The 27,940-nt window shown below is 30.9% G+C and overlaps 3 protein-coding genes across 4 annotated transcripts; 1 reads left to right on the forward strand and 2 right to left on the reverse strand.

Annotated features, from left to right (window-relative positions):
* Positions 1–446: 446 nt before the first annotated feature.
* LOC143067958 (uncharacterized) lies at positions 447–2,301 on the reverse strand. Its single transcript, XM_076241625.1, has 4 exons — positions 2,108–2,301; positions 1,664–1,840; positions 1,240–1,374; positions 447–897 (listed from the first exon to the last, which is right to left on the reverse strand). Exons 1-4 carry the CDS (start codon positions 2,199–2,201, stop codon positions 740–742), a joined length of 564 nt encoding a protein of 187 aa, XP_076097740.1. The 5' UTR covers positions 2,202–2,301; the 3' UTR covers positions 447–739.
* Positions 2,302–14,239: 11,938 nt separating this feature from the next.
* Positions 14,240–18,713, reverse strand: LOC143067959 (uncharacterized). 2 transcript variants are annotated; one of them, XM_076241627.1, is made up of 4 exons: positions 17,596–18,713; positions 17,306–17,479; positions 16,774–16,915; positions 14,240–15,279 (listed from the first exon to the last, which is right to left on the reverse strand). In XM_076241627.1, exons 1-4 carry the CDS (start codon positions 17,657–17,659, stop codon positions 15,267–15,269), a joined length of 393 nt encoding a protein of 130 aa, XP_076097742.1. In that variant the 5' UTR covers positions 17,660–18,713; the 3' UTR covers positions 14,240–15,266. The 2 variants fall into 2 exon arrangements, with proteins under 2 accessions (XP_076097742.1, XP_076097741.1); XM_076241626.1 differs by having other exon boundaries at positions 16,778–16,915; positions 17,596–18,677.
* A 6,639-nt stretch (positions 18,714–25,352) lies between these two features.
* On the forward strand, positions 25,353–27,259 carry LOC143066419 (uncharacterized). Its single transcript, XM_076239349.1, has 4 exons — positions 25,353–25,455; positions 25,833–26,009; positions 26,356–26,490; positions 27,096–27,259. The coding sequence occupies exons 1-4, from the start codon at positions 25,362–25,364 to the stop codon at positions 27,257–27,259; spliced, it is 570 nt and encodes a 189-aa protein (XP_076095464.1). The 5' UTR covers positions 25,353–25,361.
* The last annotated feature ends 681 nt before the right edge of the window (positions 27,260–27,940 follow it).

The raw sequence follows: 27,940 nt of genomic DNA on the forward strand, positions 1-27,940 counted from the left end.
TATGGTCCGGAACATAATGATTGTTCTACTATTTGCATAACGATATTATATGCGTGTCCGATTTCAAATTCTGATTCATAAAAGTTTAACATCTATTCTAATCTTATATATTTCAGTTGTAAAATGTGAAAAAAGGCACTTTTTTGTAAGAAGAAATACATTTTTACCCTGCCTTTTTTTTAAGTTGAAATTCTGTGGAATGTTATTACGATTATGCTAAAACTGAAAAATGACACAGTCAGATTGTTTGAGCTAAATTATTCAGCCTAACGCTCCAAATTGATCATTATATATTTAAGTAGAAATGTTTTGGTTAACTATTTCCTCTACACGGGAAAACTCAGATTATTATGGAACGATAGAATTAATGATGTCGAAAACTAAAGAAATGAAAAATAAAGTCAAATTAAAGTTAAAAAAGTGAAATTATGAAAGATTCAGAAAAGAAATGCAAGATATTTTTTATTTTATATGATTAAATACAAACAAAACAAAACAAAAACAGTATAACATTAAAAATCACAATAATAACACTCGTGTTATTCATCTTTCTCAGTTCAATCAAACATATTGCACAATCCACTAGGTTAAGTTGCTCCTTAATTTAATTTGGGATCGATATTTCAGTGTCTGTTGCACACTGATCGATGTCGAAGTGCCAAGGAGATAGGATGTCGGGAGATCCTGGAGTCTCTTTTTCATCTTTAAGATCACATTATTTATGTTAAGATGGAAAATGTCAATTCTTTTTGTTATTTTTCACTAAGTTTGCCATTTCCTTCATGCTCTCAAAGATTCCTTCACCTGTTGTTGCGCACGCTCCATGAATGTACCATTTTCTGCCAGTCATTTTCGGTAAACCAAGACCATCTGCCACTTCTGATGGACTCATAGATCCTGTAAAATATAAAAATCACAGGTCAAATAAATAATTATTATTTTAATTTTATTAAACAACTATTATTTATGATGCAAGTAATAATATCTTAGAAAATAATCTGTACAGAATTTTATTTCTAAATGATTAAAAAGTCCAACTATACATATACCATTTCTTAATGTTGGCATGCTGCAAATTATCACATACCAATATATGAAAATCAAATACATGTGTCTACGTACGACATTGACGTTTTAAAAAATATTTGAAAAAAACTTTATCAATCAACAACTCTACCTAGATGTAAATTAAATTGGTATTATTGTTGATTGACGAAAATGTCAAACTTATTAACTTACGAGGTAAATCTTGTTTATTGGCCAACACTACAACTGGAACACCTCTCATTTCATCACTGTTGAGAATCCCATCAAGTTCATCTTTAGCTTCCGAAAGTCTCTCTTTATCGTTACTGTCAACTATATACACCAGACCTGAAATTCGAAAAAGATACGTTTCAGATTCAGCATTTTTCACTAAAGTTTAAACAATATGTTTGTGTGTTTTTTTATTTATTCGTTTTCTGATCACGTTTTTAAATAATATTACATTCACTACTGTACATTACATAATAATTTAATTATTTTCAACTGTTATGAGTTTGAACACGCCGTTCTATGGCGTATTTATAACATGAATATAGTCGTATGCACAAACAAAAATACAATAATGTTCTTTGCGTCGAAAGAGGATGAAATTATGTAAAATGTTGAACAAATTTACCTTCTGTATTCTGATAATAATGCTGCCACAGTCGTCTGATTTTTTCCTGGCCACCAACATCCCACACGGTAAAGCTGACACCCTTCACTGGACTGACGGTCTCAACATTGAATCCAATGGTAGGAATTGTATGAACACTCTCGTTTAATTTTATCTTGTACAAAATTGTTGTCTTTCCTGAAATCAAAGAAATAATAAGAAGTGAACTAAAAGAATATTGAATCAGCCGTCAGCTCACGATTTAATTGACTACACTTAGTAGGTAATTGAAAATATTTGAAAATATGGCATGTGGATTGCAGTGCTACTATTTTAGGTCAAAATTGCTTGTATCGGAAATATGATAATTTAACACGACATTTGTGGTTCTATACAAAAAATTTATAAAGCAATTTGAAAGAACAAATCATATAAATAAGTCATATAAAAACAAAATTAAATTACCTGCTGCGTCCAATCCTAACATCAGAATTCTTGCTGGTGTAGATCCAGAAAATTCAGAAAATACATCGTACAATTTAGATAACCACAAACCCATTTTGTAAACTTTATTTGTCTACTAGTTCACTTCTTCACAGCCTTCCGAAATTGAATATAACTGTTAGAAAATCTCAGCCTGTTATAGTTAATTTTAAAGCGCGATTTCGTCATACATGCCATTTGAACACAACCAAGTCGTACTATCCAGCAATTAACTTCCAGCATGGCAAGTTTGACAGCAATTTTTAAACCTATGATTAACGCGTTAAAGATCGAGGAGTATCGAATGTTAAATAACATTGCACCATGACGACTGAATAAATAAATAGGTATTTTCCTAAATCGACAATATTATCTATATATAGATGTAGATATAAACAACAGTTTTCTTAGCAGTTAATACTATGTCTTTATTTTTTTTATTATTGTATAATATTGAACTCGGCGAAACGAAAAATAAGGTACATTCTTGTATACTAAAAAAAAGAATATGTGTATATCGTCTAGATTGCTATATAAATATCATTTTATGGAAATTAAGTAAAAGAAAGGCAATTGGTTTCGTCGGCGTCCGTGTCGGTGGCGGCGGCGTCCACAAATATTCACTCTGTGGTTAAAGTTTTTTTTAAATTTTAATCACTTTCTTAAACTATCCTGGATTTCTACCAAACTAAAAAAGAAGCTTGTTTATGGTCATAAGATAGTATCCATAAGTAAATTTTGTAAAAATCAAATTCCGTTTTTCCGTATTTTACTTATAAATGGACTTAGTTTTTCTGCTTGGAAACATTACATTCACTCTGCGGTTAAAGTTTTTAAAATTTGAATAACTTTCTTAAACCAGCCTGGGTTTGTACCAAACTTGGACAGGAGCTTGTTTATGATAATAAGATAGTATCCAGAAGTAAATTTTGTAAAAATAAATTTCCATTTTTTCTGTATTTTACTTTTAAATGGACTTAGTTTTTCTGCTAGGAAACATTACATTCACTCTATGTCTATGGTAAAGGTTTTTAAAATTTTAATAACTTTCTTAAACTATACTGGGTTTCTACCAAACTTGGACGGACAGGAGCTTGTTTATGATAATAAGATAGTATCCAGAAGTAAAAATTCCATTTTTTCTGTATTTTACTTTTAAATGGACTTAGTTTTTCTACTGGGAAACATTACATTCACTCTGTGGTAAAGGTTTTAAAATTTTAATAACTTTCTTAAACTATCCTGGGTTTGAACCAATCTTGGACAGGAGCTTGTTTGTGATTATACGATAGTATCCAGATGTCTATTTTATAAAAAAATAAATCCATTTTTTCCATATTTTACTTTTAAATGGACTTAAATTTTCTGCCAGGAAACAGCACATTCACTCTGTGGTTAAAGTTTTTTAAAATTGTATAATAACTTTCTTATACTATTTTGGATTTGTACCGAACTTGGACAGAAGCTTGTTTATGATCAAAAGCTAGTATCTAGAAGGAAATTTGTTAAAATTTTGTACCTATGTATCTGTATTATACTCATAAATGGACTTAGTTTTCTTCCAGTAAACATAACATACAGTCTGCAGTTCAAGTTTTTAAATTCATAAACTATCGTGGATTTGTACCGAACTTGGACAGAAGCTTCTTACCATCAAAGAAGAGGTATATTTTAATTGATGTTTTTTCCTCATTTTTATTGAGCCTGCGATTAACAGCGAAAGTAGGCAAGACTTTTGGTTCCGCGGAACCCTTACAGATTTTTTTAAAATTATTTTTTTTTGGCATTCAATTCTATTTTCAATTTTGTTGTAAAAAGAATACGTCATTAATTTATTTGTTTAAATATATTAAAAATTGCAAATTATCAATATATTCTTCATTCTTCTCTTTGCGTTTCTTTGATTATTTCATTTTCATCTCAGCCTTGTAAGAATAGTTTTATAGATTTTCACTCTTCTTAGTGTAGATTCTTGCGACGAACAAAAACTACTCAAGGATGCTTATATCTGTTTCTTTTGTCATGTATAATTTTTGATAGGATTCATGTTATTCGATCTCTCTCTCTCTCTCGCACACTCAATTTCTCTCCCTTTTTCTTTGTGATGTTTGTCCTAAGCTTTTCTTGTTTTAATTGTAGTCTCTATATTTTTTTTTATCCACAAGGTTTTGATTTTCCCCTTAAAATTTTCATCCTTTCTTATATTTTTGTAAATATTTTACCAACAAACCATAATTTGGAGATAATTAATTTCAGAAAGTTACAACTTTATTCAACTCCTGATCAAATATCTATCTTTTACTTATGTTCAAAAGAAATCAATTATGTCAATAATATTTTGTGTTAAGGATGTATTCTCCTGGCGGGAATTATTTTAAAAAATTGTGATGCCAGAGGAAAATATCAATGAATTTTAAAGATGTTATAATCAAATATAACTATGTGAAAAAATTGCACTTACAATAAGTAATTTTAGAGTAATAAAATGTTCAATTTTCGTAAGCAATCCGGTAAAAAAATCAGATTAAGAAAAAAAGTTTATAATTCCAGAAATGTTAGGCTCCTTCAGAGGTGTACATCCTTAATATAACGACATTTCCAATACTCGTTACATGTCAAAGTGTAAACATTTCATACACATCTATTATTTTTACACTCGACAAGTATGTTATGAGTCCTGACCAGTTGAAAACACTAAAATATGTTGTCGTCATTTCATAAACACAATATTCAGATATGTTTAAATCGACAGTCAAAATTTGCTGTTGTCGTTTTCACGTTCGTATCATATTTGTCCTTTTAATTGCTTCTATCAGTAAAGTGATGCTCTCTATTATTCCACTGCCTGTCTTGGCACACATACCATGTATGAACCATTGTCTGTCCTCTATCAGACATAATTCAAGGCCTGATGCAAGATCTTTAGGAGTTAAAGTATCTATTAAATAAAGAAAAGATTTTTTTTAAAAACATTTTCATTTTTGCGTGCATTTAAACTACATTTTATTTGTAGATTCAACGAGAAAATCCATAGTAGATTTATTTACCAAAATACTGATTGGAAGTATTATCATAATTTTACAGAAAACAAATGATTTTGTAGTTATTGTCCACCGATGCGAAAGATTATTGAAAGTGAATTTGGATAGAAACATATGTTTTGAGATAACCCCTCTGCTTTATTTGACATTAGATCCATGAAAGTGGCAACTTTTTTTCATTCATTATTGTTATTTTAAGAATGGTGACTTACTAGGTAGGTCCTGCTTATTAGCTATAACCCCAAGAGGAATACCTCGTGCTTCCTTACAGTTCACTATGTAACGATGGAGGGCTACTTTAGCTGAATGCAATCTTTTTATATCGCTGCTATCAACAACAAATAAAATACCTGTAAAATTTTCTTTTTTAAAAATCTATTTAATCATAACATTACAAATAATAATTACAAATACACATAATATTAACAACAAAATAAACGAATTAGGTATATATCGACATCTTAAATAATCACTCAAGCTAATTAAAAATTCATATCTTTATTAACTCGTACATATCAGCATGAAAATAACGCAATCATAGATTTATATTTCATTTAGATTGATTTACCGATAAAGTTGAAATTCAAGGCAATATTTGGCCACAAAAGAGGGACAAAAGATACAAAAGAAACAGTCAAACTCATAGATCGAAAGTAAACTGACAACGCCATGGCTAAAAAAGTAAAAATAAACCTTGTTCTTTGCCTAAAATAAAGAATTCGCTTCAAAACCCACTATCAACTGTTATATGTTAGCATTAAGGTTTTAACATATTTGCATGGTTAGTGCATGGCAATAAAACTAATGTCCGTCACTGACTTGTCATATAAAACTTTTCAAAAAAAAAATATTTTGGGGTAATTTCTGATCAGATTTTAATCAACTTCAACTTGGTATCAATAGAAGCAGAATTTGCACATAATCATTGCATAGAGGCTTGCAAAAAAGGTTTTTACTTCTTACAATTTACTTCATCAACAATACAATATTTCAACTAACATAACAGTATAAATTCACAGATCACGAAACACGATAAATATGGGTGCACACAGAGACTAAAAGCTGAAGAACGATTGTTTTGGTAAAATCATTAGAATTCGTTTAGTTTAATATCGTTTGCATGTTGAGCAGGAATCTGTATCAAACCATGTTTCGAAGCATCTTTGCATTGGAATTAAACACGTTTATTCTAAAACCAGTTGTTGGCTTGATACGAGTTACGTTCTTCTCATATATTTCATGATGCTATGATACTAAACCCCTAACGAGAGGGACTGTGCTTTATTTTCATATGATGAAGACAGACTCTTTCAATCTGTTTAATTGAAGTTTGGAGCAGCAAGCAGTCCCTTGATAATTTTTGTATCTTTATAATTTGCTTAGTTTCTTTAGTTACATATTCGGACATCGGACTGAGACTTCTCTTAAAATGAGTTTTACTATATACGTATTACTGTGTGTTTGTTTATTCTACATTGGCTAGAGGTAAAGGGGGTTGAGATCTCACAAAACATATTTAACCCCGCCGCAATATTGCACCCGTCCCAAGTCAGAAGTCTCTGGCAATTGTTAGTCTTGTTTGTTTCATTTATGAGATTTGGAGTTTATTTTCATTGAACTAACAATACTTTTGTTTATGGGCCAGCTGAAACCCGCCTCCGGGTTAGGGATTTTTTCGCTGTTTTGAAGACCCATTGGTGGCTTTCGGACTGATCTTTAGTTCTTTTTTTTCTCTTTGGCACATTTCTCATTTACATTCTCAATTTTATTGAAGAAGCTTATTTTTTCTTTTTAATTTTGTATTATAATATCATGCCTGAGTGTATTCGAATGTAGAAAATAGATATTGGATACAGTAGTTATATGTCTAACCTGATGCATTTAAGAAATAACGCTTCCACTCGTGTCTGATTTTATCCCCACAACCAACATCTAAGATTGTTAAATATATGCCTCTGAATGTATTAACTGTCTCTATGTTAAACCCAATAGTAGGTAATGTCTCAGAAGTATTATTTTGAAGCTTATATAATAACGTAGTTTTCCCTACAAATATTAGAAACATCGTTGGTAAGGTCAGATAATAATAATTAGAAATAAGTTATATAAATCAAATGGCTAAGAAATTTTTGTTGTAACTTTATTATATTTAATGTAAGCTGGTGCAAATTTGACAACAAGGTTTCTACTTTGAACAATTATTGTGCTGTGTTGATGCTATTGCAAAAACAAATAGTTCTCTTATTTTACTTAAATTGAGACGCCAAATAAGTATCCTTCCAATAATTATTATCTATAATTACCTGTTGAGGTTAGACCTAGCAGAACAATCGTCAATGGCATCGGACTACTTGTTAGTTGTTGCCAAAATTTGCTCCATTTTGATAAGCACATTCCCATATTGTGAATATTTAATTGAAAATTATATCATGATTATTAATCTACGTGATTGTATTCTGTCATCAATGCCGGATGTCAACTTCCAGATTTCCCAAATTATGACGGGACCACTTCCTACCATTTATACGTTTAGAGAATAGAGAAATCGATCAAATACAACACGTGTTTGTGTTTGTTATGTACTTTTCGATTCTATTTAGTTTTATACACGGACATATTCCAGCTGTTATTAGTTTGCTTCTCAGCTGTAGCCTGTTAGCAATATTTTATAAAGAAGATAGCAAGCAAATAAATAATACGGTTATAAATTACACTTACTTTTATTGAGAACAAAATAAAACGACGTCAACGGACCACACTAAATACTGCAGTAGAAGGTTTACTCAAACTTTTGTTACGGAGTATATAAAGTTGTATATATTATACAAGATCGTCGTATCTTTCTAGACAACTAGTTCTCAAATGTACAGCCGCTGTTAAATTGAATAAGATAATAACGCAACGTTGACTGCTGAGGAACATGTACTAATTGAATGTCCGCTTTATGACGATTTAAGGAACGAACTTTATGAATATATAAACAGTGTAGATGAGAACTTTAACATGTTGATGAACCGTGAAAAACTGTCTTTTGTGTTGGGATGCCAAAACGTTAATGTTATTTACAAATGTGCCAAAACCTGCAAATCTATTTTAGACAGAAGGAGACGTTTTTTATATCGATAAATTTTTTAGACTGTTAAAATTTTTGTAATTTGTTTTAGAAATTAAAATAAGTGCATGTACATAGTTTTATAAAGTCCTTTTATTGTTTGATGAAATTTTACTTTTTGTCTCTCATAATTGTTTTAAGAATGGCATTAATATATATTTATGTTTTATGATATATGTAAATATTGTATTGTGTATATATTAATGGTGAGACGTTAATAAACTATCTATCTATCTATCTTCTGTACCCCTATTTTTGAAATTTTTACCTATTACGTCAGTTTGTTTTGTTCACACATCGTTGTCAATGTAGTTGAATTTCATACGACTGTCATACAAGTGAGAGATTAATCTAGCTATAAAACCACCATTGTCTAGCAAATAAAATGCCTGTACCAAGTCAGGAATATGACCAGACAGTTGTTCCGTATGATGTGTTTGAACTTTTGATTTTGACATTTTATTAGGGACTTTCCGTTTTGAATTGTCCTCTGAGTTCAGTATTTCTGTCATTTCACTTTTTACACTACTGTTGTCATGCTCTATTTTTGGAAGTTTATTTTACTACTAGTATCATGCACTATTGAACTTACTCTTTATATGAACAGTTATTGAAACTTTGAATTTTCCGAAAAACTAAGGATTTTCTTGTCCCAGGAATAGATTATCTTAGCCGTATTTGACACAATTTTTTGGAATTTTGGATCCTCAGTGCTCTTCAACTTTTTAGTTGTTTGGCTTTGTAACTATTTTGATATGATTGTCACTGATGAGTCTTTTGTAGACGAAACTCGCGTCTGGCGTACTAAATTATAATCCTGGTACTTTTGGAAACTTCTGGATAACTATTGGAAAAGAAAAGAGGGACGAAAGATACCAAAGGGACAGTCAAACTCATAAATCGAAAATAAACTGTCAACGCCATGGCTAAAAATGAAAAAGACAAACAATAGCACACATGACACAACATAGAAAACTAAAGAATTAGAAACACGAACCCCACCAAAAACTAGGAAGGTTTTACCCTGCTAGTGCCATGCTCTATATTGAACTTTCACTTTATCTTAACAGTAACTGGAAGGTTTCCCACTGCTATTGTCATGCTCTACTCTACTAATAGCATGCTCAATTGAGATTGTACTGTATCTGTACAGTTACAACTAGTAGCATGCTCTGTTGAAATTACACTTCAGTATCTAAACAGTTAGTACATGAAGGTTTAACACTACTAGTATCATGCTCTATTGAACTGGCACTTAACAAATTCCGAGACGGCCTTTAGCATCAAATATAATAACTACAATTTCATAATCAATGTTTTACTCTATTCATTGGGATGTTAAATCGTGTTTTGTACAAATCTTTTCTATGTATCTGGTCTATGTATAAATTTTATTTCAATTCGCAGTTCAATAAGATAAGATGATACAAATTAAATAGTAAAACAATCAAAACAGAAACATAACGAAACAATAAACGTATATAACGCTGCAATTACAAAAATATATTATCATCTCTCTTTAGCATTTGTTTTATAAGGTAGCGGCTAGCCGATAAATACAAGGTATAAATTAATCATGGCTTGGGTAACCGCAACAACTACCAAGTTACCTCCTTATCATAGTTAAAACTGGGTAACTCGTTATGATGACTAAGTATCTAGTTATAACAACCTAGCCAACTTGTTTCAACGGCAAACGGCCCTTTATAGTCAATGCTTAACCTGTAGCATCTAGACCAACTTTGGAGTTTGAATCCCACTGTTTAACATGAGCTGAAAAACATCCATAAATCTTAATCTGTAATTCTTGTATTTGGTTTCCCCGATTGTTTGAACTATAGTTTTGCTTTTACTATAAATGAAGGTAATGGCGCCACACTGGTGAAATTTAAAAACACAATTTCAAATTATTATTTTAAAATCTCATTTTCAAATATGCAATTCTTGTTAAATAAATATATAAACATAAATCTGATTTCTTACTTCACTGTCTAAATAAGTTTGCAGTTTTAGAGTTGAACAGAATACGTAGTGTTTAATCATGTTCAAATCATGTTGTGGTATGTAACCTTTTTCTCCTCTAAATTTTTCCTAATCTATCATATTTGACAATTTTAGTTATATATTTGACCTCAACAGCGGGTGTCACATGATGAACAGGATCTGCATTAATTCCGGAGCACCTAAGGTAACCCCAGTTTTTTGTGGTGTTTTTTAATTTTCAAGGCTGTGTATTGTTTACTGTTGTTTGTCTTTTCGACATCTTTCGTTTTTTTGCTATAACTTGTCAGTTTGTTTTCGACCTATAAGTTGGATACCCCTTTGCTGTGTTCCGTTTCTCATTTTTTGATATGTTACTATGTTCAAGTATGTTGAAATTTTTTCTCATACATATGTCAAACCTGAAACGTTAATACAATAATGCTTCCAGAGAAGAAAATTTAACATCTTTAGATGCGTTGATAGTTTCAACATTAAATCCAATTGTGGGTAATGTAGTCTTGTGATCCACGTTTTTAAACTTGTATAACAATCTAGTTTTTCCTTGGAAATAAAAATATGTTTAAAAACAGAGCAAAATAATTATAAACTTGGAAAGTAAATAAAGTTAAATGCAACAATTTCCGTACAAATGTTGTTAAAATTCTAAACTTACAAATTGTGTGTATTTTCAAATATACACGTATACGTCTTGTAACTCATTTATGTATATGTACATCCATATTTATATGTTTAATACAAAGATGAATTATTTCATCATACAAACAAAGAAATTAACAAACAACAAATAAATTAAAGATTTGGTAAAACATGGTTGCAGCTTTGGAGTTTGAATCCCACTGTTTAACATGAGCTGAAAAACATCCATTTATATCCATTTGCGGCGTTTGTCATTTTTTCAGAAAACAGTTTAGCATATAGTTACTAAAAGGAGACTTAAACATAACATATTAACATAACATATAAAAAAAGAAATGAAAAAAAAAATATCATCTTTTAAAAGGACATACAGTTGTCGTTTCTACAGTTACAATTTTATTTAAACAAATACACCTACCTGCCGCATCTAAACCAAGCACCATAACCTTTAAAGGTTCTTTACCATGTAACAAATAAAAAGAAAAATTATTAAACTTCGACACAAATATCCCCATTGTTGTTAAGCAAATGACTTCATGCATGTACAGCCCGTAACAGAGAAGTGATCGAATTGATGTTTCTTTACCGTCAAAATTAGCTACGTTATCGACAAACTTAATTGAGTAGTGACCGAACTATTGGTACTTTAACGTTAAAAAGATTGACAATGCTGACAAACTTCCATGTGTCGATAATCATGTTTAATACCGATAATATTGAAAATAATTCTAATAATCTGAAACAAAATATGTCCATGCACCATTTCGATTGGGCGAAAAGTAGTCATTTCTTCAAAGTCAGAACAGAAAAAAAAAGATTTATGGAAGGACGTCTTAATAGTATTATTTCCTTTATAAGTTTACCCAAAACTAAAAGAAATATACTGGTAAACAATTAAAAAGGTGTTTGATAGGAATAAAGTCCTTTATTTTTTCGGACTACAATGTGTACCGTATGTGTACCGTATGTGTGATGGATTTGAATTCAATCAATAACTTTGAAATGTTTTCTCATATGTATACACAAAAGAGAGGACTGGTATTTGTACTTCTGTTAGAATATGTCTTCGTCCGTTTCACATGCCAAACTTTTTTCTTGTACAGTTTAAACGGGAAAATTTTGTTGAGAATTTTTTTTAATATGACAAAATAACGAGCAAAACTATTTCTTGCAATGGCACACACAGAGAAAATGAAAAGATATGTGGCAATTTACAGAGAGACCACACTCCATCCATGAGAAAAACGGAAGGGAATTTAAAAATCTAGAGGTCTCCACAAGGCTTTCAACAAGGGTGGAATCTCACTCCTTCTGAAAAGCTCTAAATCGCCCCAACGTGTACATACGTTTGGTCATCAATAAATTCTGGTTTCTCTTTTTGTGTGTCATAAACATTCAATTCGGATTTGAACTTAATTTTCCGAAACATTTCCGTACATTAAATCTTAGGACGGTCAGAACATTTTAAGGACGCAACAGATCGAAGTACAATTTTAAGTAGTACATAGATGTGCAATAATTCAGCTTCCTGTGCATGTTCATGAAGTTCTAAATTTTGAATGTTGATTTATTTAAAAAACATTTTTTTTACAATAAAACATCTCAAAATGTCCGTTAACAATTAAAAAGTTTGACCATAAAAAATCACATGTCTAAGAAAAGCAGTCGTTTAATTGATTATAAGAAAGTTTCAGTATATCATTTCAAATTTCTTTAATTTGAGAGTTTTCCTTTAGTAACAAATGTAGCTCCATGTCTGATGGTGAAATAAAAATGAATGTCTCAGAAAGTGGTAAATTAGTTTCCATAAATGACAGATGAATCGGGCCAAGCTTAGTAACTTACAGTAAACAGACTACTGTAACATTGACGCACTCGTCGAACTGTTTAAAAGATTTGTGTTTATGACCAAAAATTTATATACAACTTCATTTATAAATCAATCTGAATTTCATAGCGCGTCGTCACAATAATGAAAGTTATAAAAAAAATCTATAACCAGCAGATCTATACTTCTATAGAGAAAGTATTCTTGTACAAAAGGGTATTTATTATAAAATAGTCCTAACTATAGAATAGATAGTTTACCACAGAAATCTTAAACGGAAGTTTCGACAATTTTAAACAGAAGAGATTTGAAAAATTAATTTAACTTTAAATAAACACTGAAATGATTTTAATACCTCGAAGGTGTAAAGAATAAACCAACAATATCAATCTTTAAAAGTGTCTTCATTGCACTAACCGACGAGTTCATGTTTACAGTAGACACAGTGGATGTGACTCCTATAAATTCATTATCATTGTAGTCATGAATATTATTGATAAAGATTTTATCGAGGTCGCACCAACTGTTTCTACAGCTAAGATCAGTTACATGTATCATGATCTCGTCGATTCGCACGATGAAGCCATTGTTTATGACAGAACACACATTCTAGATTATGTATTTTTGTTTCCGTCAGTTCGAAAGTATTTGATCATTTCAACTCCTTTGTATTTCATAATATGTGTCATGAACAAAGACACATGTTCGATTGAAATAATGATTTCCTCGTAACAAATGATAGAAATTTCGGAGATCCTGTATTTGATCCTTTACCGTTAAAATGAAAATGCCAATGACAGAGGTTGATTATAAAAAATGTTTTACTGTGTTAAAAAAAACTTCGACTGTTACTCTGTCCTATATGTTCTCCCAATTACTTGTATTGTAGTCCTGTAATGTAATGTTGTCATTTTAATGTTATATTTAACATTACTATAAAAGCGGGAGGTTTGGCTAACCACAAAACCAGGTCCAATCCACCATTTTTTTTCTCTAAAAATGTCGTGTACCAAGTAAGGAAACTGGAAATTGTTATATTATAGTTCGTTTCAGTGTGTGTTAAATTTTAGTGTTGTGTTTCTGTTCTGTCATAGTTCTCCTCTTATATTTGATGTGTTTTTCAGTTTCTTTTAGTAACCCGGATTTGTTTTTTTTCTCAATCGATTTATGAATTTCGAAAAGCAGTATACTACTGTTGCCTTTATAAATAATTTATGGCAACGAAATCCCCGACCAAAAAAATTACTAGGTGTACAAAGATTACATTCATTGACATACGAACCGTCATTACAATTAAATACTTTGTTTTGTATGATATAAAAAAGTAATATCTAAAGTCGTAACGACATGAAAACAGGCATAGTGTGTAAAGAACGGTATTGTCAATGATAGTACACCTAAAGAAGGCTTTGTAGTGTTATGAATATAAGAATGATTGGTGCACCCTGTCGTAATTTAACATGGTTGGCTTTAAAATAAAAAAAATTATCGTGTTTTCAAAATCAAGGTTAAATAAAACAATCTTTAATTGTATTGATTAACAACATTTTACAACCTTAAACAGTATTAAATAACACAAATATTATATCATATGAAATACACATCCTGTTAATAAGACGTTCCTGTCTTACGATTGTACATATATCTATATATACGATCGAAAAAGAACGTCAGTGTTCATATATATCTTTTGTGGTCAAAATTAAATAATATGTATCTGGATACTGATGTAACAAATTTTGTAAACCGTCAATGGCAAGGAATTCATGCAGTATGAACCAAATTGAAAACAAAATAATCCATAAGGTTCAAAATCCAAAGCCGACTAAATATGATTGTGTACTCTATGCGCATTTAGCTATAATATAGATAAGAAGTATCTGTTCCAAAGGCGACAACAGTCGCATTTATTAATGTTCAGATTTCTTTAAAATAAATTATTGATCAAAATAATGTTTAAAACTAAGAAATAGTCTTTCAAACAGCTGAAATATATATAGATAGGTTTCTGTTGCCTTCCGTTAATAATATTCATACATCGTACTATTTATTTCTGTTATAGTTTAGGAAACACTTAATTGTTATAAAACAAAAACATATTACATTCCTTTTACTCTACAGATGAGTAAACATTGCATCTATAAATATTGACAATAGGTTCAAACAACATCGACGAGCTACGTTCTTCTATTTGATTGTTACGTTATCTTCAAAAGAAAATATAAATAGCTCTATGTATTGTATTTTCGTACATCAAAATCGTTATGTCACAAGTTGCTTTCAATGAGGAATTTTAAATTTGTCGTCAGTATCCTCTGATCTTTGACCTTGTTAAATCGTACTGTATTTAGCAATATATCGCACATACTATACTATCTTGACGATTTTTTCTTTTTTATTGTATCTGACATCAATTTCATGCTTTCAAGTAATCCATCTCCAGTTTTTGCACTAACGCCATTTACGAACCATTTTCTGTTTGTGAGCTGATGTAAACCCAGTTCACATGATATGTCAGATTTATTTAGGGCATCTGGAAAAGAAAGGAGTTCTTAGTTTGCTTTGATACAAACGATTTATCATACTTCTAAAATTATGTTTCGTGTAAAACGATTTTGTGCGTAACCCGTGTCTTCAAAAGATTCGAAAGAGGTGTACTGGAGGTTAATAAATAACTTATATAAGGTAAATACTATGACAATCTTCCTATATTAATCAACATCAACTGCTTCCTTATTTAAATTGGGAGACGTCAATTTGTTATGGTCATATCTTACATTGTTCGACGAAGTCATCTATATCTTGTATTTTAATATTTTTGCTCTTCTTCCCACTGCAATAAGTTTCAGTTCATTGTTTTGTAAAGCTCATTAATCAGAAAACAACTCACAATATTTTATAAAAATAGCACCAATAAGGAAGGTTTTTTTTATCATGTTAGATATGATAAGTTCGATGGACCAGTAATATTTCCCTTTTTTTTTTTTTTTTTTTTTTTTTAATATTTGAAGATTCGTCCATTTGGCTTAACAGATTATAAAAATAGCACCAATAAGGAAGTTTTTTTTATCATGTTAGATATGATAAGTTCGGTGGACCAGTAATATCTTCCTTTTTTTTTCTTTTTTTTTTTTTTTAATATTTTGAAGATTCGTCCATTTGGCTTAAGAGTCTACTTTAATTCTGTTAAAACTGCATCAAAATGATTAAATTGCTTCTTCTTTTAATATGGTTGCATTACCTTTATAGCTGCTTAGACAATTAAGTTCATCGTAAGAGGTACTTAAATAAGCGTAACTAAATTCAAACATATTAGGATGGATTTGGCTATTTATGTTGGTCCTTTTCTGTCATACAGCTCTTCAACTGTTTCAATTTTTATGCACCCTTGTCTTTCAAATATTCGCCTTCGTGTGTGCCTGGTGAAAGTTAGTTCAGAAAAGCGCTTTGGGCGTATGCAATTTATAAAGTGTTGTTTCTTTCTTTTTAATTTATTGCATTTGTTCGATACCAACGCTGGTGGACTATCAGTTCCCGAGGTATCATCAACTCAGTCGTCAGTACTTAGGTACTTGCAAGATTTATGACAAACCTTTCTAAGATCATCCGTGTATTAATTTATCAATTATAGAGAACTAAAGTTTCAACTTCTTCAGGCAAAGTTGACCTGACATGCATTTGGTTATTTCCTTTATGTCCTTGTGTTCATATAGCTCCTATTCAATTTGTTTCTGTTTTTATACATCTATGTTGTTAAAAATATTAGGCTTTGAGCGTTCCTGATATAGGTAAATCCAGAAGAACACTCTAGACGAAAGAAAAATATATAATTGTATTTTTTTTATTTTTCTAAACCAATTCAATTTGTAAAGTGTGCATAATTACTTCAAACATTCAAAATGTGGAAAAATATGAAGTTTTTCCATATACGTAGCCCACGATGGAGGGCAAACCATGCTCTTATGCTACACTGTCCATTTTAAAATAATTCATGAAAATATATAATGCCCCACTCAATAAAACTTACATACTTTGAACATCCTGTTTATTAGCTAGAATTCCTATTGGAATGTTTGCCGCTGTCTCACAGTTCACTATATACTGATGTAGGGCTTCCTTTGCCTCCTGTAGTCTCCCTTTATCAATGCTGTCAACGACAAATAAAATACCTGCAATAAAAATTTCTAAACTTAATAGATGGAAAAATTAATTGTAAAAATGCAAAAAAGAATTTGTTCGTTAATTTCTGAGCAGATAGCTTTAGTAATCATTCCAAGAGAAACACGGCAACTTTGAACAATGGCAGATCAAGTAATTGTGGATAAAAACGTCTCAATTGAATGAGTATTTAGGTGGAACACTTTGATCTAATATAGTAATCTTTAATCATTCTCAAGTAAAAACTGGGTCTATTGCGTTGAATTCAAGATTTTACTGCTGACTCATATGATCATTTTACAAAAATAAAAACATTGCTCGTAACTGATTATCTGCAGTTGTTTTTTTTTTTTTTGGTTAAAATATGAAAGCTGGAAAACAATCCATCACATGGCACTCACCCGCTGCATCTCTGTAATACTGCTTCCATGTTACTTTTACTTTTTCGCCGCCACCAATATCGAACAAATTAAAGTGAACTCCTTTCAATGGATGTATTGTGTGAATGTTAAACCCTATAGTTGGCATCGTCAAACTATTTCTATTTTGAATCTTGTACGACAATGTCGTTTTCCCTGTAATTGTAATAAGTCTTTTAGTTCAAATATTAATGCATAGTTATCAATGACGTGCTGAAATATTTGGTTCAGTTCAGACTGATTGAAGTATTTGGCTATGTTTTATATATTACCTGCATCATCTAAACCAAGCAGAAGAATCGTCAATGGGTTCTTTTTTGATGAACAAATTCCCATACTTCATATTATCATCTGAACTATTTATGTAAAACTTATTTTTGTATTTCTGTTAAATATGTGATGATACTTTCAGGATGTAAAATCCTCAATTATGAACGATCTCTTCCTATTGGAGGTATAAAGTTTAATGCATAATGATTTATTGTCTATTTATAAAGATAATCAGTTTCCTTATTAGTCCATACGTCGCTAAAGGTGCGAACTTTACAAATAAGCCGCATCAGCCTTAAGTAAAAATAACTAGTTGTTTGTTGCCTATTATTTTTTTTACAAAATTAATCATAAATGCATATGCATTTTATAATTTATTGTGTTTAATTATCTTTGCATTTGGATCGGAGATAAAAAAAAAAAAAAAATCGCTAAACTATACGTTTAACATACAATTATGGCTCTTTGAAAACGTGAATATCTCATGACAAATTGTCAACCCACTAATATGTGATTTCAATGAAGTCGCTTCTATGAGGTTCCACTGATTGTTTGATTATTACACCCTATATATAATTATGATAAACATTCCATTTTATTCATGGAGTAATACAGTTAATTTTCATGAAGTTAGTTATTCCTGAACATTTTAAGCGCTGATTTTAGAAGCTTTTTTTTAGAGATTCAGCAGGCGGGATTATCTTTTCACCCCAAAACATCTTTTTCTTTTTAGTGGCAAGGATTGAGGTGTTATGATGTTTCTTCAGAAATCATTGTACGTTTCTGGTGAAGATAAATCCAGGATAGCGCGTTGGATTCATGAAGTCTATAAAATGTTGTTTTCATTTTTCCAGCACTTGGTCGATACCGCTGCTGTTGACAATCGGTCCCCGAGTGTATCATTAACTAAGTATTAGGCAGTACTTTGATACTGACGTAATTTAGTCCATAACATTTTTATCTTAAATTATTCGTTGATAAATTAACAAAAGTATATAAAGACACTATGATGTTCACTCTCTCAGGGAAAGTGACCTTAGATGGATTTGGCTATTGTTTTTCAGACTTATTTTGTCATATAGCTCTTCAACTGTTTCAGATCTTATAGGCGACTTTTTAAGTTCTTGATGACGATAAATCACAGAAAAGTGCTTTGGGCCAATTTTATAAAATGTGTGGTTTTTTTTTTTCATTTTTGTTTTATTTTCTAGGTGTATGATATTATGAAACATATGAATATAGAAACGACATCAGTAAATAAAACAAAAAAATCATGCACACGGTATATTCTCTTGATTGGTGTTTTTTTAACTTTTGACCATCTATCAGAAAACGTTCTATAATGCAATGGGATATACATTTACTATGCATCTGCATGAACGGAAAAAAAACTAATCATGATTTCTTTTTGAAAAAAAAATGTATATGTCGTTATCAACAGTAAATCCCTTCATATCTTCCAATATGTAGTTATTGAGTACAAATACGAATGACAATCAAATAGTGTTATTATACCGACTAAAGTTGTGTTAAAGGTTCCTCATAATTAACATATTGATTGATCGATTGGTGAGTGTTTTACGCCGCATTAAAATTACGTATTATTGCCAAATACAAATAGCATCATTAAGTGACAGTTACTTAGTATTCAAACGCCAATTATAATTGCAGAAAATAAATCTTCGACTTAAATATCATTCGGAACACATCCAACATCCTATGGATTTAGTGTTAAGACGTCAGTAACAGTCGGAAAACACATAACCTTATACACTGCTAAAAACCAGGTATTGAAAGATTTTGGAAACGTGAATGTGCGAATATATTTATTGATAGTAAAATCGATATCTATACTAATAAAAAAAATACTCAAAGATCTAAGTACAGTGTTGATTTAGTGTTTATTTTATTAAGTGCATTTTAAAGATAGATAAGATTACCCGGATCGTATCTACATTTCCGAGCTCTGTATAAAACATCTCCGTAAAACAATAGGATGTGCTATCCCATTCGTCCAGTTTGTTTTCAATTTAGGATTTTTTTGTTGGATTCTTTCAGCGGCATTTGTAAGCATTTATTTCATCATTGGCTTTAGTGATGTGTTCTTAGTGACTATTGTGTTGGTTTTAGTATATTTTATTCCTTCTATCGTTGTGGATCAATTATGGTCACCTTTAATGACAAACACACAGCCGCTTATTTCTTGATGGCTTCTACCATTGCTATCATGCTGTCATTTAGGCCATTCCCGGTTGGGGCACTTGCACCGTTTATAAACCAACGTCTGTCCCTCACTTCATGCAAATTCAAAACATTTGCAATTTCTGACGGACAAATAGCATCTGCAAAAAAAATATGATGGATTATTATTGAATTTGAAATATAGTTTCATTTTCATTGCCTGTCAAAAAGTTAAATAACAAAAATACCGAACTAGAAGAGAAATTTAAAACGGAAAAAAATCCTTTATAAAATGGCTAAATCATAAGCTCAAGCACATCTAACGAATGGAAACCGACTTTCATATTTCTGACTTGGTATAAGCATTTCTTTTTGTAGACACTGGTGGATTAATCCTGGTTTTATAGCTAGCTAAAACTCTCACTTGTTGAACAGTTGCATGGAATACCATTATAACAACAACTTTTTGAAAAGGTTGTTTGAAACATAGAAATAACCCTTAAAAATATGTTTATTGTAATGATAAAAGTACGGCTTTCATCGAATGTATACTTGACATGAATAACCTTACGAGCAACCTGAGACAGTCCCCGTTTTTGATGGCGTTGTAGATTCACAGTTTATAGACTGATTTCTAGATGTTTTTGTTTTAATCAGGCTCTGGGTCGAACACACTATTATTGCCATATTTGATTTACTGATTGATGTCTTTGGACGTCAACAACAAATATTACTCGAGTATTTAGGACAAAAGCATGTTAATGAGATTACCCTGATTTGTTTGTACTCGACTGACACGCAGAGTCGGATTTTTAAAAGTACTTAGCTCTGAAAAATATTAAAGGCAGGAAGTCATTCACTTATTTTTACTTTATATTGATCAACGTTTGCTCTTACAATGTACTTCAAAATGCACAAGAAGCAACAACTAATTGTAAAGTCTACTGTTTGAACAATTCCGGAGGAACGAACCGAGATATAAAATACAAACTAGGAAGGTCCTGTTTATTAGCCATAACAACCAGTGGTACTTCTTTCAATATTTCAAAGTTAAGTATACGATGCAATATCTCTTTCGCTTCATTCAGCCTTTCTCCATCATTGCTATCAACAACGTATATGATCCCTACAAAATTAACCTCAGAATAGTAAACATAACAGGATAGTAATATGTTTATGTGTAAATTCTCAACAGTAAGCACAGCAAAGATTAAAATGACTTTCTGAAATAAACCATTCCAGTCAAGGTAAAGCTTCCTATCATCAACAGTTTAATACATGTAATCTTCTTGGTAATACCTTTTCATATTAAGTGTAAAGAATTTAAGTTAGCCAGAATTAATAAAAGTAAGTGTGACACGACATTCCTTAAAGATTTAAAGTTACCAGAATGAACCATTGCGTAAGAATCCTTTTTTCTTTTCTTTTTTTCCCTAGATTATATATTTATTGCACTTGTCTTTGCTGTTTTGACAAATTACTCGACCTACAGCAGTTGGACGAGTATCCCTGTTGATTAGTCACTGGATAACCAGGGAATTTATTCAGTGAAATCATATCTATATGTAGTTTGTTAGTTTTACAATTTAGAGTGGTTACATAGATCTGACACATACATTTTACAAAAAATATATTGTTTCAGGATTACGGAAAATGTACAGTTTTGCGTAAGAATCCTACAGAAACTCAATTGAGCCAAAATACAAATACTTAAAAAGAAAATCACAAAAATTCTGAACTCCGAGGAAAATTCAAAATGAAAAGCCCGTAATTAAATGGAAAAATCAAAACCTCAAACACATCAAACGAATGGATAACAACTGTCATATTCCTGACTTGGTACAGGCATTTTCTTATGTAGAACATGGTGGATTAATGGCTAGCTATACCTCTCACTTGTATGACAGTCGCATGAAATTCCACTATATTGACAACGATGTGTGAATAAAACATATAGACATAATAGGCAAAAATGTCAAAAATAGGCATACCTTCTGTGTTTGAAAAGTAATGTACCCACAAAGGAATCATTTTTTTCCTGAAAGGAGATGTCCCATACTGTAAAATTGATCCCTTCAACTGGAGTAATGGTTTCAATATTAAATCCAATCGTTGGTATTGTCTGAACATTTCTGTTGTATTTCATCTTATATAAGATTGCTGTTCTTCCTACAAGCAAATACAAAAATATTTATTTACTGTCTCATGCAATATGACATATCTTCTGATGTAAGAAATGTTGATGAAATCGACATTTTTTTCTGTGAACAAAAAGAATGTCATTGATTTTGATATTAAAATAAGAAGATGTGGTATGGTTCCCAATAAGGCAACTATTAACCTCGTGACCAAATGACGTAAATGTAAGCAACTATAGGTAGCCTTCAACAATTAACAAAATCTATAACGTAATCTATAAAAGGTCACAAACTGACAAAATTTCAGGAAATGTTCGGCTTGATTGAAAAAACGAAACAATAAAACAAAAACAAAATCTTGTAACCTAGAATTACAAATTTTATTGAAGAGTTGTACCTTGAGAGCCCGAATGAATAATATCCTACAACTCGGATGCGTAAAATCTTAAATGAAAAAAAAACTCTAATGGTGGCTTACGTCAATAGATATAAACAATTCCCCAAATTTTCATGAAAATTTGTCAAAACATTTTTGAAATATTGTCCGAAGTGTTGACCACGGACGGAAGGACAACGGTATACCAAAATAAAGAAATTAAAAAAGATTTAGACCTTTAGATCGATTACAGCATATTTTGAACATTCCCAAGTCCTTTTCCAACGCTTACATTACGAGTGTTGAGGCCCCTCATGGGGGGTCCTAGTAATCACATAATCACCATTTTTTTGCCAATATAATCACATAATCATTAAATATTTGCTTATCTTTAGTAATCAAATAATCATAAACTAAAAATACAGTCCTAGGTAATCAAATAATCATGAAATATTTGGCTTAATAATCAAATAATCATTAAAAAAACGGCCAAATAATCACATAATCAAAAACCCCATGAGGGCCCTCAGTGTTATGGACTTGTACACATGATAATACCTTTCAATATTAAATACTAATTGCTTAAACAAACAGAACCGGTAATGTACCTACCTCCACCGTCTAAGCCAAGCATTACTTAAGAAATAATTCATGGGGGCTTGAATATATCGTGATTTTACCACGGGTTGACCCTTTATGACAAATATTTTACCCCTGAGCGATAGCGAGGGGTAAAATATCGGCATAAAGGGACAACCCGTGGTAAAATCTAGATATATTCAAGCCCCCATGAATTATTTCGATTCTGATAGGACACATACGGCAATTATTTTGGATCGAAGCGCTCTAGGTGTAGGCAAATATTTGCCGTTCCCATAAATAAACGCACTAATAAACTAGCGTAAAAGAACGGAGCAAACTGCATTAGTGACATGCTTAAACTATTTAAAATAATGTATTTAGACAGTTTTGGATGAATTTGAATGATAATTTATTTATATGTCTTATATGATGTACAATAAAGGGATTTTGCCACATTTTAGCATCATTTGTGTATGTTTCCTTGTGATGATTTTCGGATTCACAAGCGTGTATTTTCCCGTAAAATGCTTACATTCTAACGTCATTGTTCTATGACGTCTGGTATCTCATTCATAAAAAAGCATATGACGTGGGAGTACAATCGGAACAGCACTGGCAATATATTCATATTTTACCACGGGTGTGTACTCAAAGCGTTTGAAGGACATCATGTTAGAATATTTTGTATGAAACTGGTTCCCGTAACGAAGGAAACCAATATGATTTAGACAACATTGATCCCATGGTATATTATTGGTAATGAATCTTTTTGGCATACAAAGCAAACAAAAACGTCCAACATGGTTTAACTGACGGATCTATTTTAATTTCAAAAATAGAAATGATAAATACAATAACTATATTTATAAATACATAGTTACAACGTTCATATGTTTAAATTTAAATAGCTTGTCAAAATAGAGGAGCATTCTCACAAAGTATCGATTGTACTGTTTCGCTTGAATAACTGCTAACGTAAAAAGAAATTGGAATCAGTTTTATAAAAGACACTATCGGCATAATATTCCATCCTTTTTAGCCACGGAAAGCACCACCTTGTCCCTTCGAAAATTAAGGACATATTTTGTAAACGATTAAATAATGACAAGATATATTTATTTTAGTACTACAGCTACCCAATGACTGGATGACAGCCGTTAGATGATGTTATACTTTGATAAAAGTCATTGGACTGGAGAAATATCATTTAAGTGACTGTTTTCGAAACTTTTCCCTCCTTTCCTTTACAGTCATTCGGTTGCTTTTCTTGATTTTAATATTATACAAATATAGCCTTTGTATGAGGTCGATACAAGGATATATTGACCTGAAAGAAGTATATTGACTGAGGACGAAGTCCGAGGTCGATATACTTCTTTTGGTCGATATGTCCTGTATTGACCTCATACAAAGGCTATATTTGATATATTATTAATTTCCGACCATGTTTGTATTAAAATCGTCATTTAGGTTTGTTGGAACTTTATAGATATTACATTGTCTCCTTGACAATAACAACATATTTGTTGTTTTTCATTTACTTTTTTTTTTTTGACATCTTATTCATTTGAAGATTTGTTTTCGTCAAATAATCGATCACAGATATCATTTGTTTCAAAACGTTAAACAATATCCCGAAATTCATTACATGACGTCACAAAGTATATCGGTTTTTAGATATTCTAAAAATAACCGTGCAATATGCTTTTTGCCGGTCAATATGCTTTTTGCTATCCGCCGTTTTCTCTCTACCTTCGAAAATATAGTTTAACATGTGACTATCCCTAAACGAATCAAATTTGTTAAAATATACGAATTAATAATATTAGATGATATATCATATAACTTTCTTGAGAAGGACATCATTTTACTCTTTGTCACCATTTCTACAAGTTGCAAAGCTGAATATAAGTCTACTTATATTGTATAATTTATCAAAATCCGCAATTGATAGCCTAAGGTGTCATAAGGCTATATGTGTAGTGAAGCGTTATTCAGTGTTATTCTAATACGTACGTTTTGAGACTCAAATGATACATATACAACCTACCAGTATGCTTCATGAACCGTGTTTGTTCATCAGTACTATTCTCGTGATGTTGACCAAGTGCAACTGTATAAAATCCATGCTTTTTCAAGTGCCTGGGGGAATTTTTGTTATCACATGGTTTACAATATCTTTTCAGTTGACATTGTATTTACTTATTAACTTATTCACCTGTTTTGATTAAATTATATTTTTCCTATTTACTTCCAGTTATTGTCTTAACATTAGATATTATGTCTTGACACTTTCAATATCTAACTGTCTGAATAAGAAATAAATATTGACATTTATTCTTTATATTTTTTTCATTTCATTGACAGTTATTCTTTATATTTTTTTCATTTCATTGACAGTTATTCTTTATATTTTTTTCATTTCATTGACAGTTATTCTTTATATTTTTTTCATTTCATCGTCATTTATTTCAGTAATGTTCTGAAACGCATGGGTGGAAAGTCCTCGAAAGTTGATGAATTATTCTCACACTTTTCAGAGTTGGATAAAACTCATTTAATAGTGATTGGATTACACAATGCGGGTAAGATTAATTTAAAGCAAAAGTATCATAATAAACAAATTAATTCAAACCAATGGTATCTTCCAACTTCTGAACGCATGACACATGTTACTGGAATAGCGCTAATCAGATATATGCTCCTTTGGTCTTTAGTGCCTCTCCGTGCTTTAGGTTTGTGCTCTTATAATATACTAGATTATGGAGTATGTGTCCGAGCGCGAAGACCTGTTGGTGACATTCTGCTGTTGTCTGTTCTATGGTCGGCTTGTTGTCTCTTTGACACATTCCCCATTTCCATTCTCAATTTTATCCCTATACTTTACCCAAATCTAGAAAGGTTGAACTACACAACTGTAGTTATTTATCATTCGATTTACATTAGATATATTTTTCGACAGGTAAAACAACCATTATGCGAGGTATGGGTTTGCAATCCAGATTGAAGAATATTTCCCAGCTAGGAATGCCCATTCTTACAGCAAAGGTTGGTAAAAATGTCCACATCACAGCATGGGACGTTGGTGGACCTAGAGAGTTACGGTGTATGTGGGAACATTATTTTAGTGTATCTAAAGGTAAATCAATAAATGTTCGAACATTTTGCATGGGAACCTTTTACCTATAATACAAATATAACTAGATTTAAAATCAATCTACCGAAAACCTATACAATTAGTTCGATAGCATCAAGATTGAAAGAAAATAAATATCATTATTTCATTTTAAATATCATTTTAAATAAATAAAAAATAAGTAATTTTCCAGCTATCCGATAATTTTGTTGAGTTTATGAAAAGAAAGAACATCATTACGCTTATGAATTTGAACATCTTCCCCTTTTTTTCCTTAGCTTATTTCATTTGAAATGATCGAATCTACAACCATACATGTATTAATTTTGAATCGTATAAATATATTCAGGTATAGTGTTTGTAGTTGATAGTACCAACAAGGACACATTAGCAGAAGCCTCTATGGAACTAAATATCATTCTGAGTAAAAAGATATTAACAGGTGTTCCTTTAATGGTAATGGCAAACAAGCAAGATCTTCCCGGTAATTTTTTTAAATATAAAAAAAAAAAATATTTTCAAATAAGAGTCAACAGCGGTGTTTTGTCATATGCTATAATATACTAGATATTACTTTATAAACAAACAATGATCAGCTGCAACACATGCACACAAAATGTTCAAAACCAAAGTTTAATTTAGAAAGTGAACTGTGGACAAACAAACAACATTGGATATTATTTTTCTAAGTTCGTATTGTACAAAACGTATATGAAATGATTTCTATATAAACAATTAAGGAGAGGGGATAGTAATCTCATTTACTGCAATACACTCATCTTCCGTATTTATTTAACGAGAATACAAAATTATAAAGCAATCAGAAATAAGAAATAATCTCAATAGTGATAAATTTTACAAATAACATATTTCCCGTATTTTTTTTCTGACTAAAATATATGTTTTGATCACATCTAAAAACAGCACTTACAAATGTATGTATGCGCTTGTTAAACTTTACAATAAAAACTTAGTGCATTTTTTAAGTATATTTTTTGTTGTTTATTCAAGATAGTGTAACTCTTGTTGTTTTTGATGTTGTTTATACTATTAGGATACATAGATAACAGTTTAAATTATTTATTTTAGAAACGATGCCTATTTCTGATATTTCAACAAGTCTGCATCTATATGACTTGGACAGAATGTGGGACATAATAGGAACCTGTGGTACAACTGGAGATGGCGTTTATGAAGCCATGAAAGGAATTAGTGAAATGATGAAAATACGTCAAAGAGAAACAAGAAAATAGAGTAAAGGAAATAAGTCAAGAGAGACAACTAGATAATAATACAGCAGATGCAGAACGTTCGAAATTCAGAAAAGGGTAGCTGCTTTTATGTTCGGGAGTTTGTAGATGGATTAATATACGATGTGTATTTGGTAGTTTAATAAAATGTGGAGAATTATGAGAAAAAGGAAATATTTTTTTTATAAAAAGATGAACATGTGTGACTATAGACCAGAAACCAGCTTTTATAAACTTTCAAGTCATAAATTAAAAAAATTAAGTGACTATATGATTTCAAACGTGATAGCACATCCTCATTTTTACGGAAATGTTGTTAACCGTGCCCGGAAATTTAGAAATAATCCATGTAAACTTGTCGCTCCTTTAAAAAAAAAACTTATTCTAAAAGGTTTCCTATTCAACACCGTAATAAGATCATTGAATATTGTTTTTATTGGAATAAATATTGATTTTGTTATCAGTAGATTAAAAGCTAACTAAATTTTACTAGTATGTTATATATATACATATTCATGGATCTACAATCTGTCGATACCTGTAACTTGGCATTGCACAAGGTCATGTTTTTCTCTAGCTGTTTATGATGTCTTTACACTAAATCCATTGGACATTGGATGTGTACGGATTGATAGTTTAGTCTTAGATGCATGATTTTTTTATTAGTTGTTAGTGGCGTTGAAC

Source organism: Mytilus galloprovincialis, chromosome 3, assembly GCF_965363235.1.
Source record: "Mytilus galloprovincialis chromosome 3, xbMytGall1.hap1.1, whole genome shotgun sequence".
NCBI lineage: Eukaryota > Metazoa > Mollusca > Bivalvia > Mytilida > Mytilidae > Mytilus > Mytilus galloprovincialis.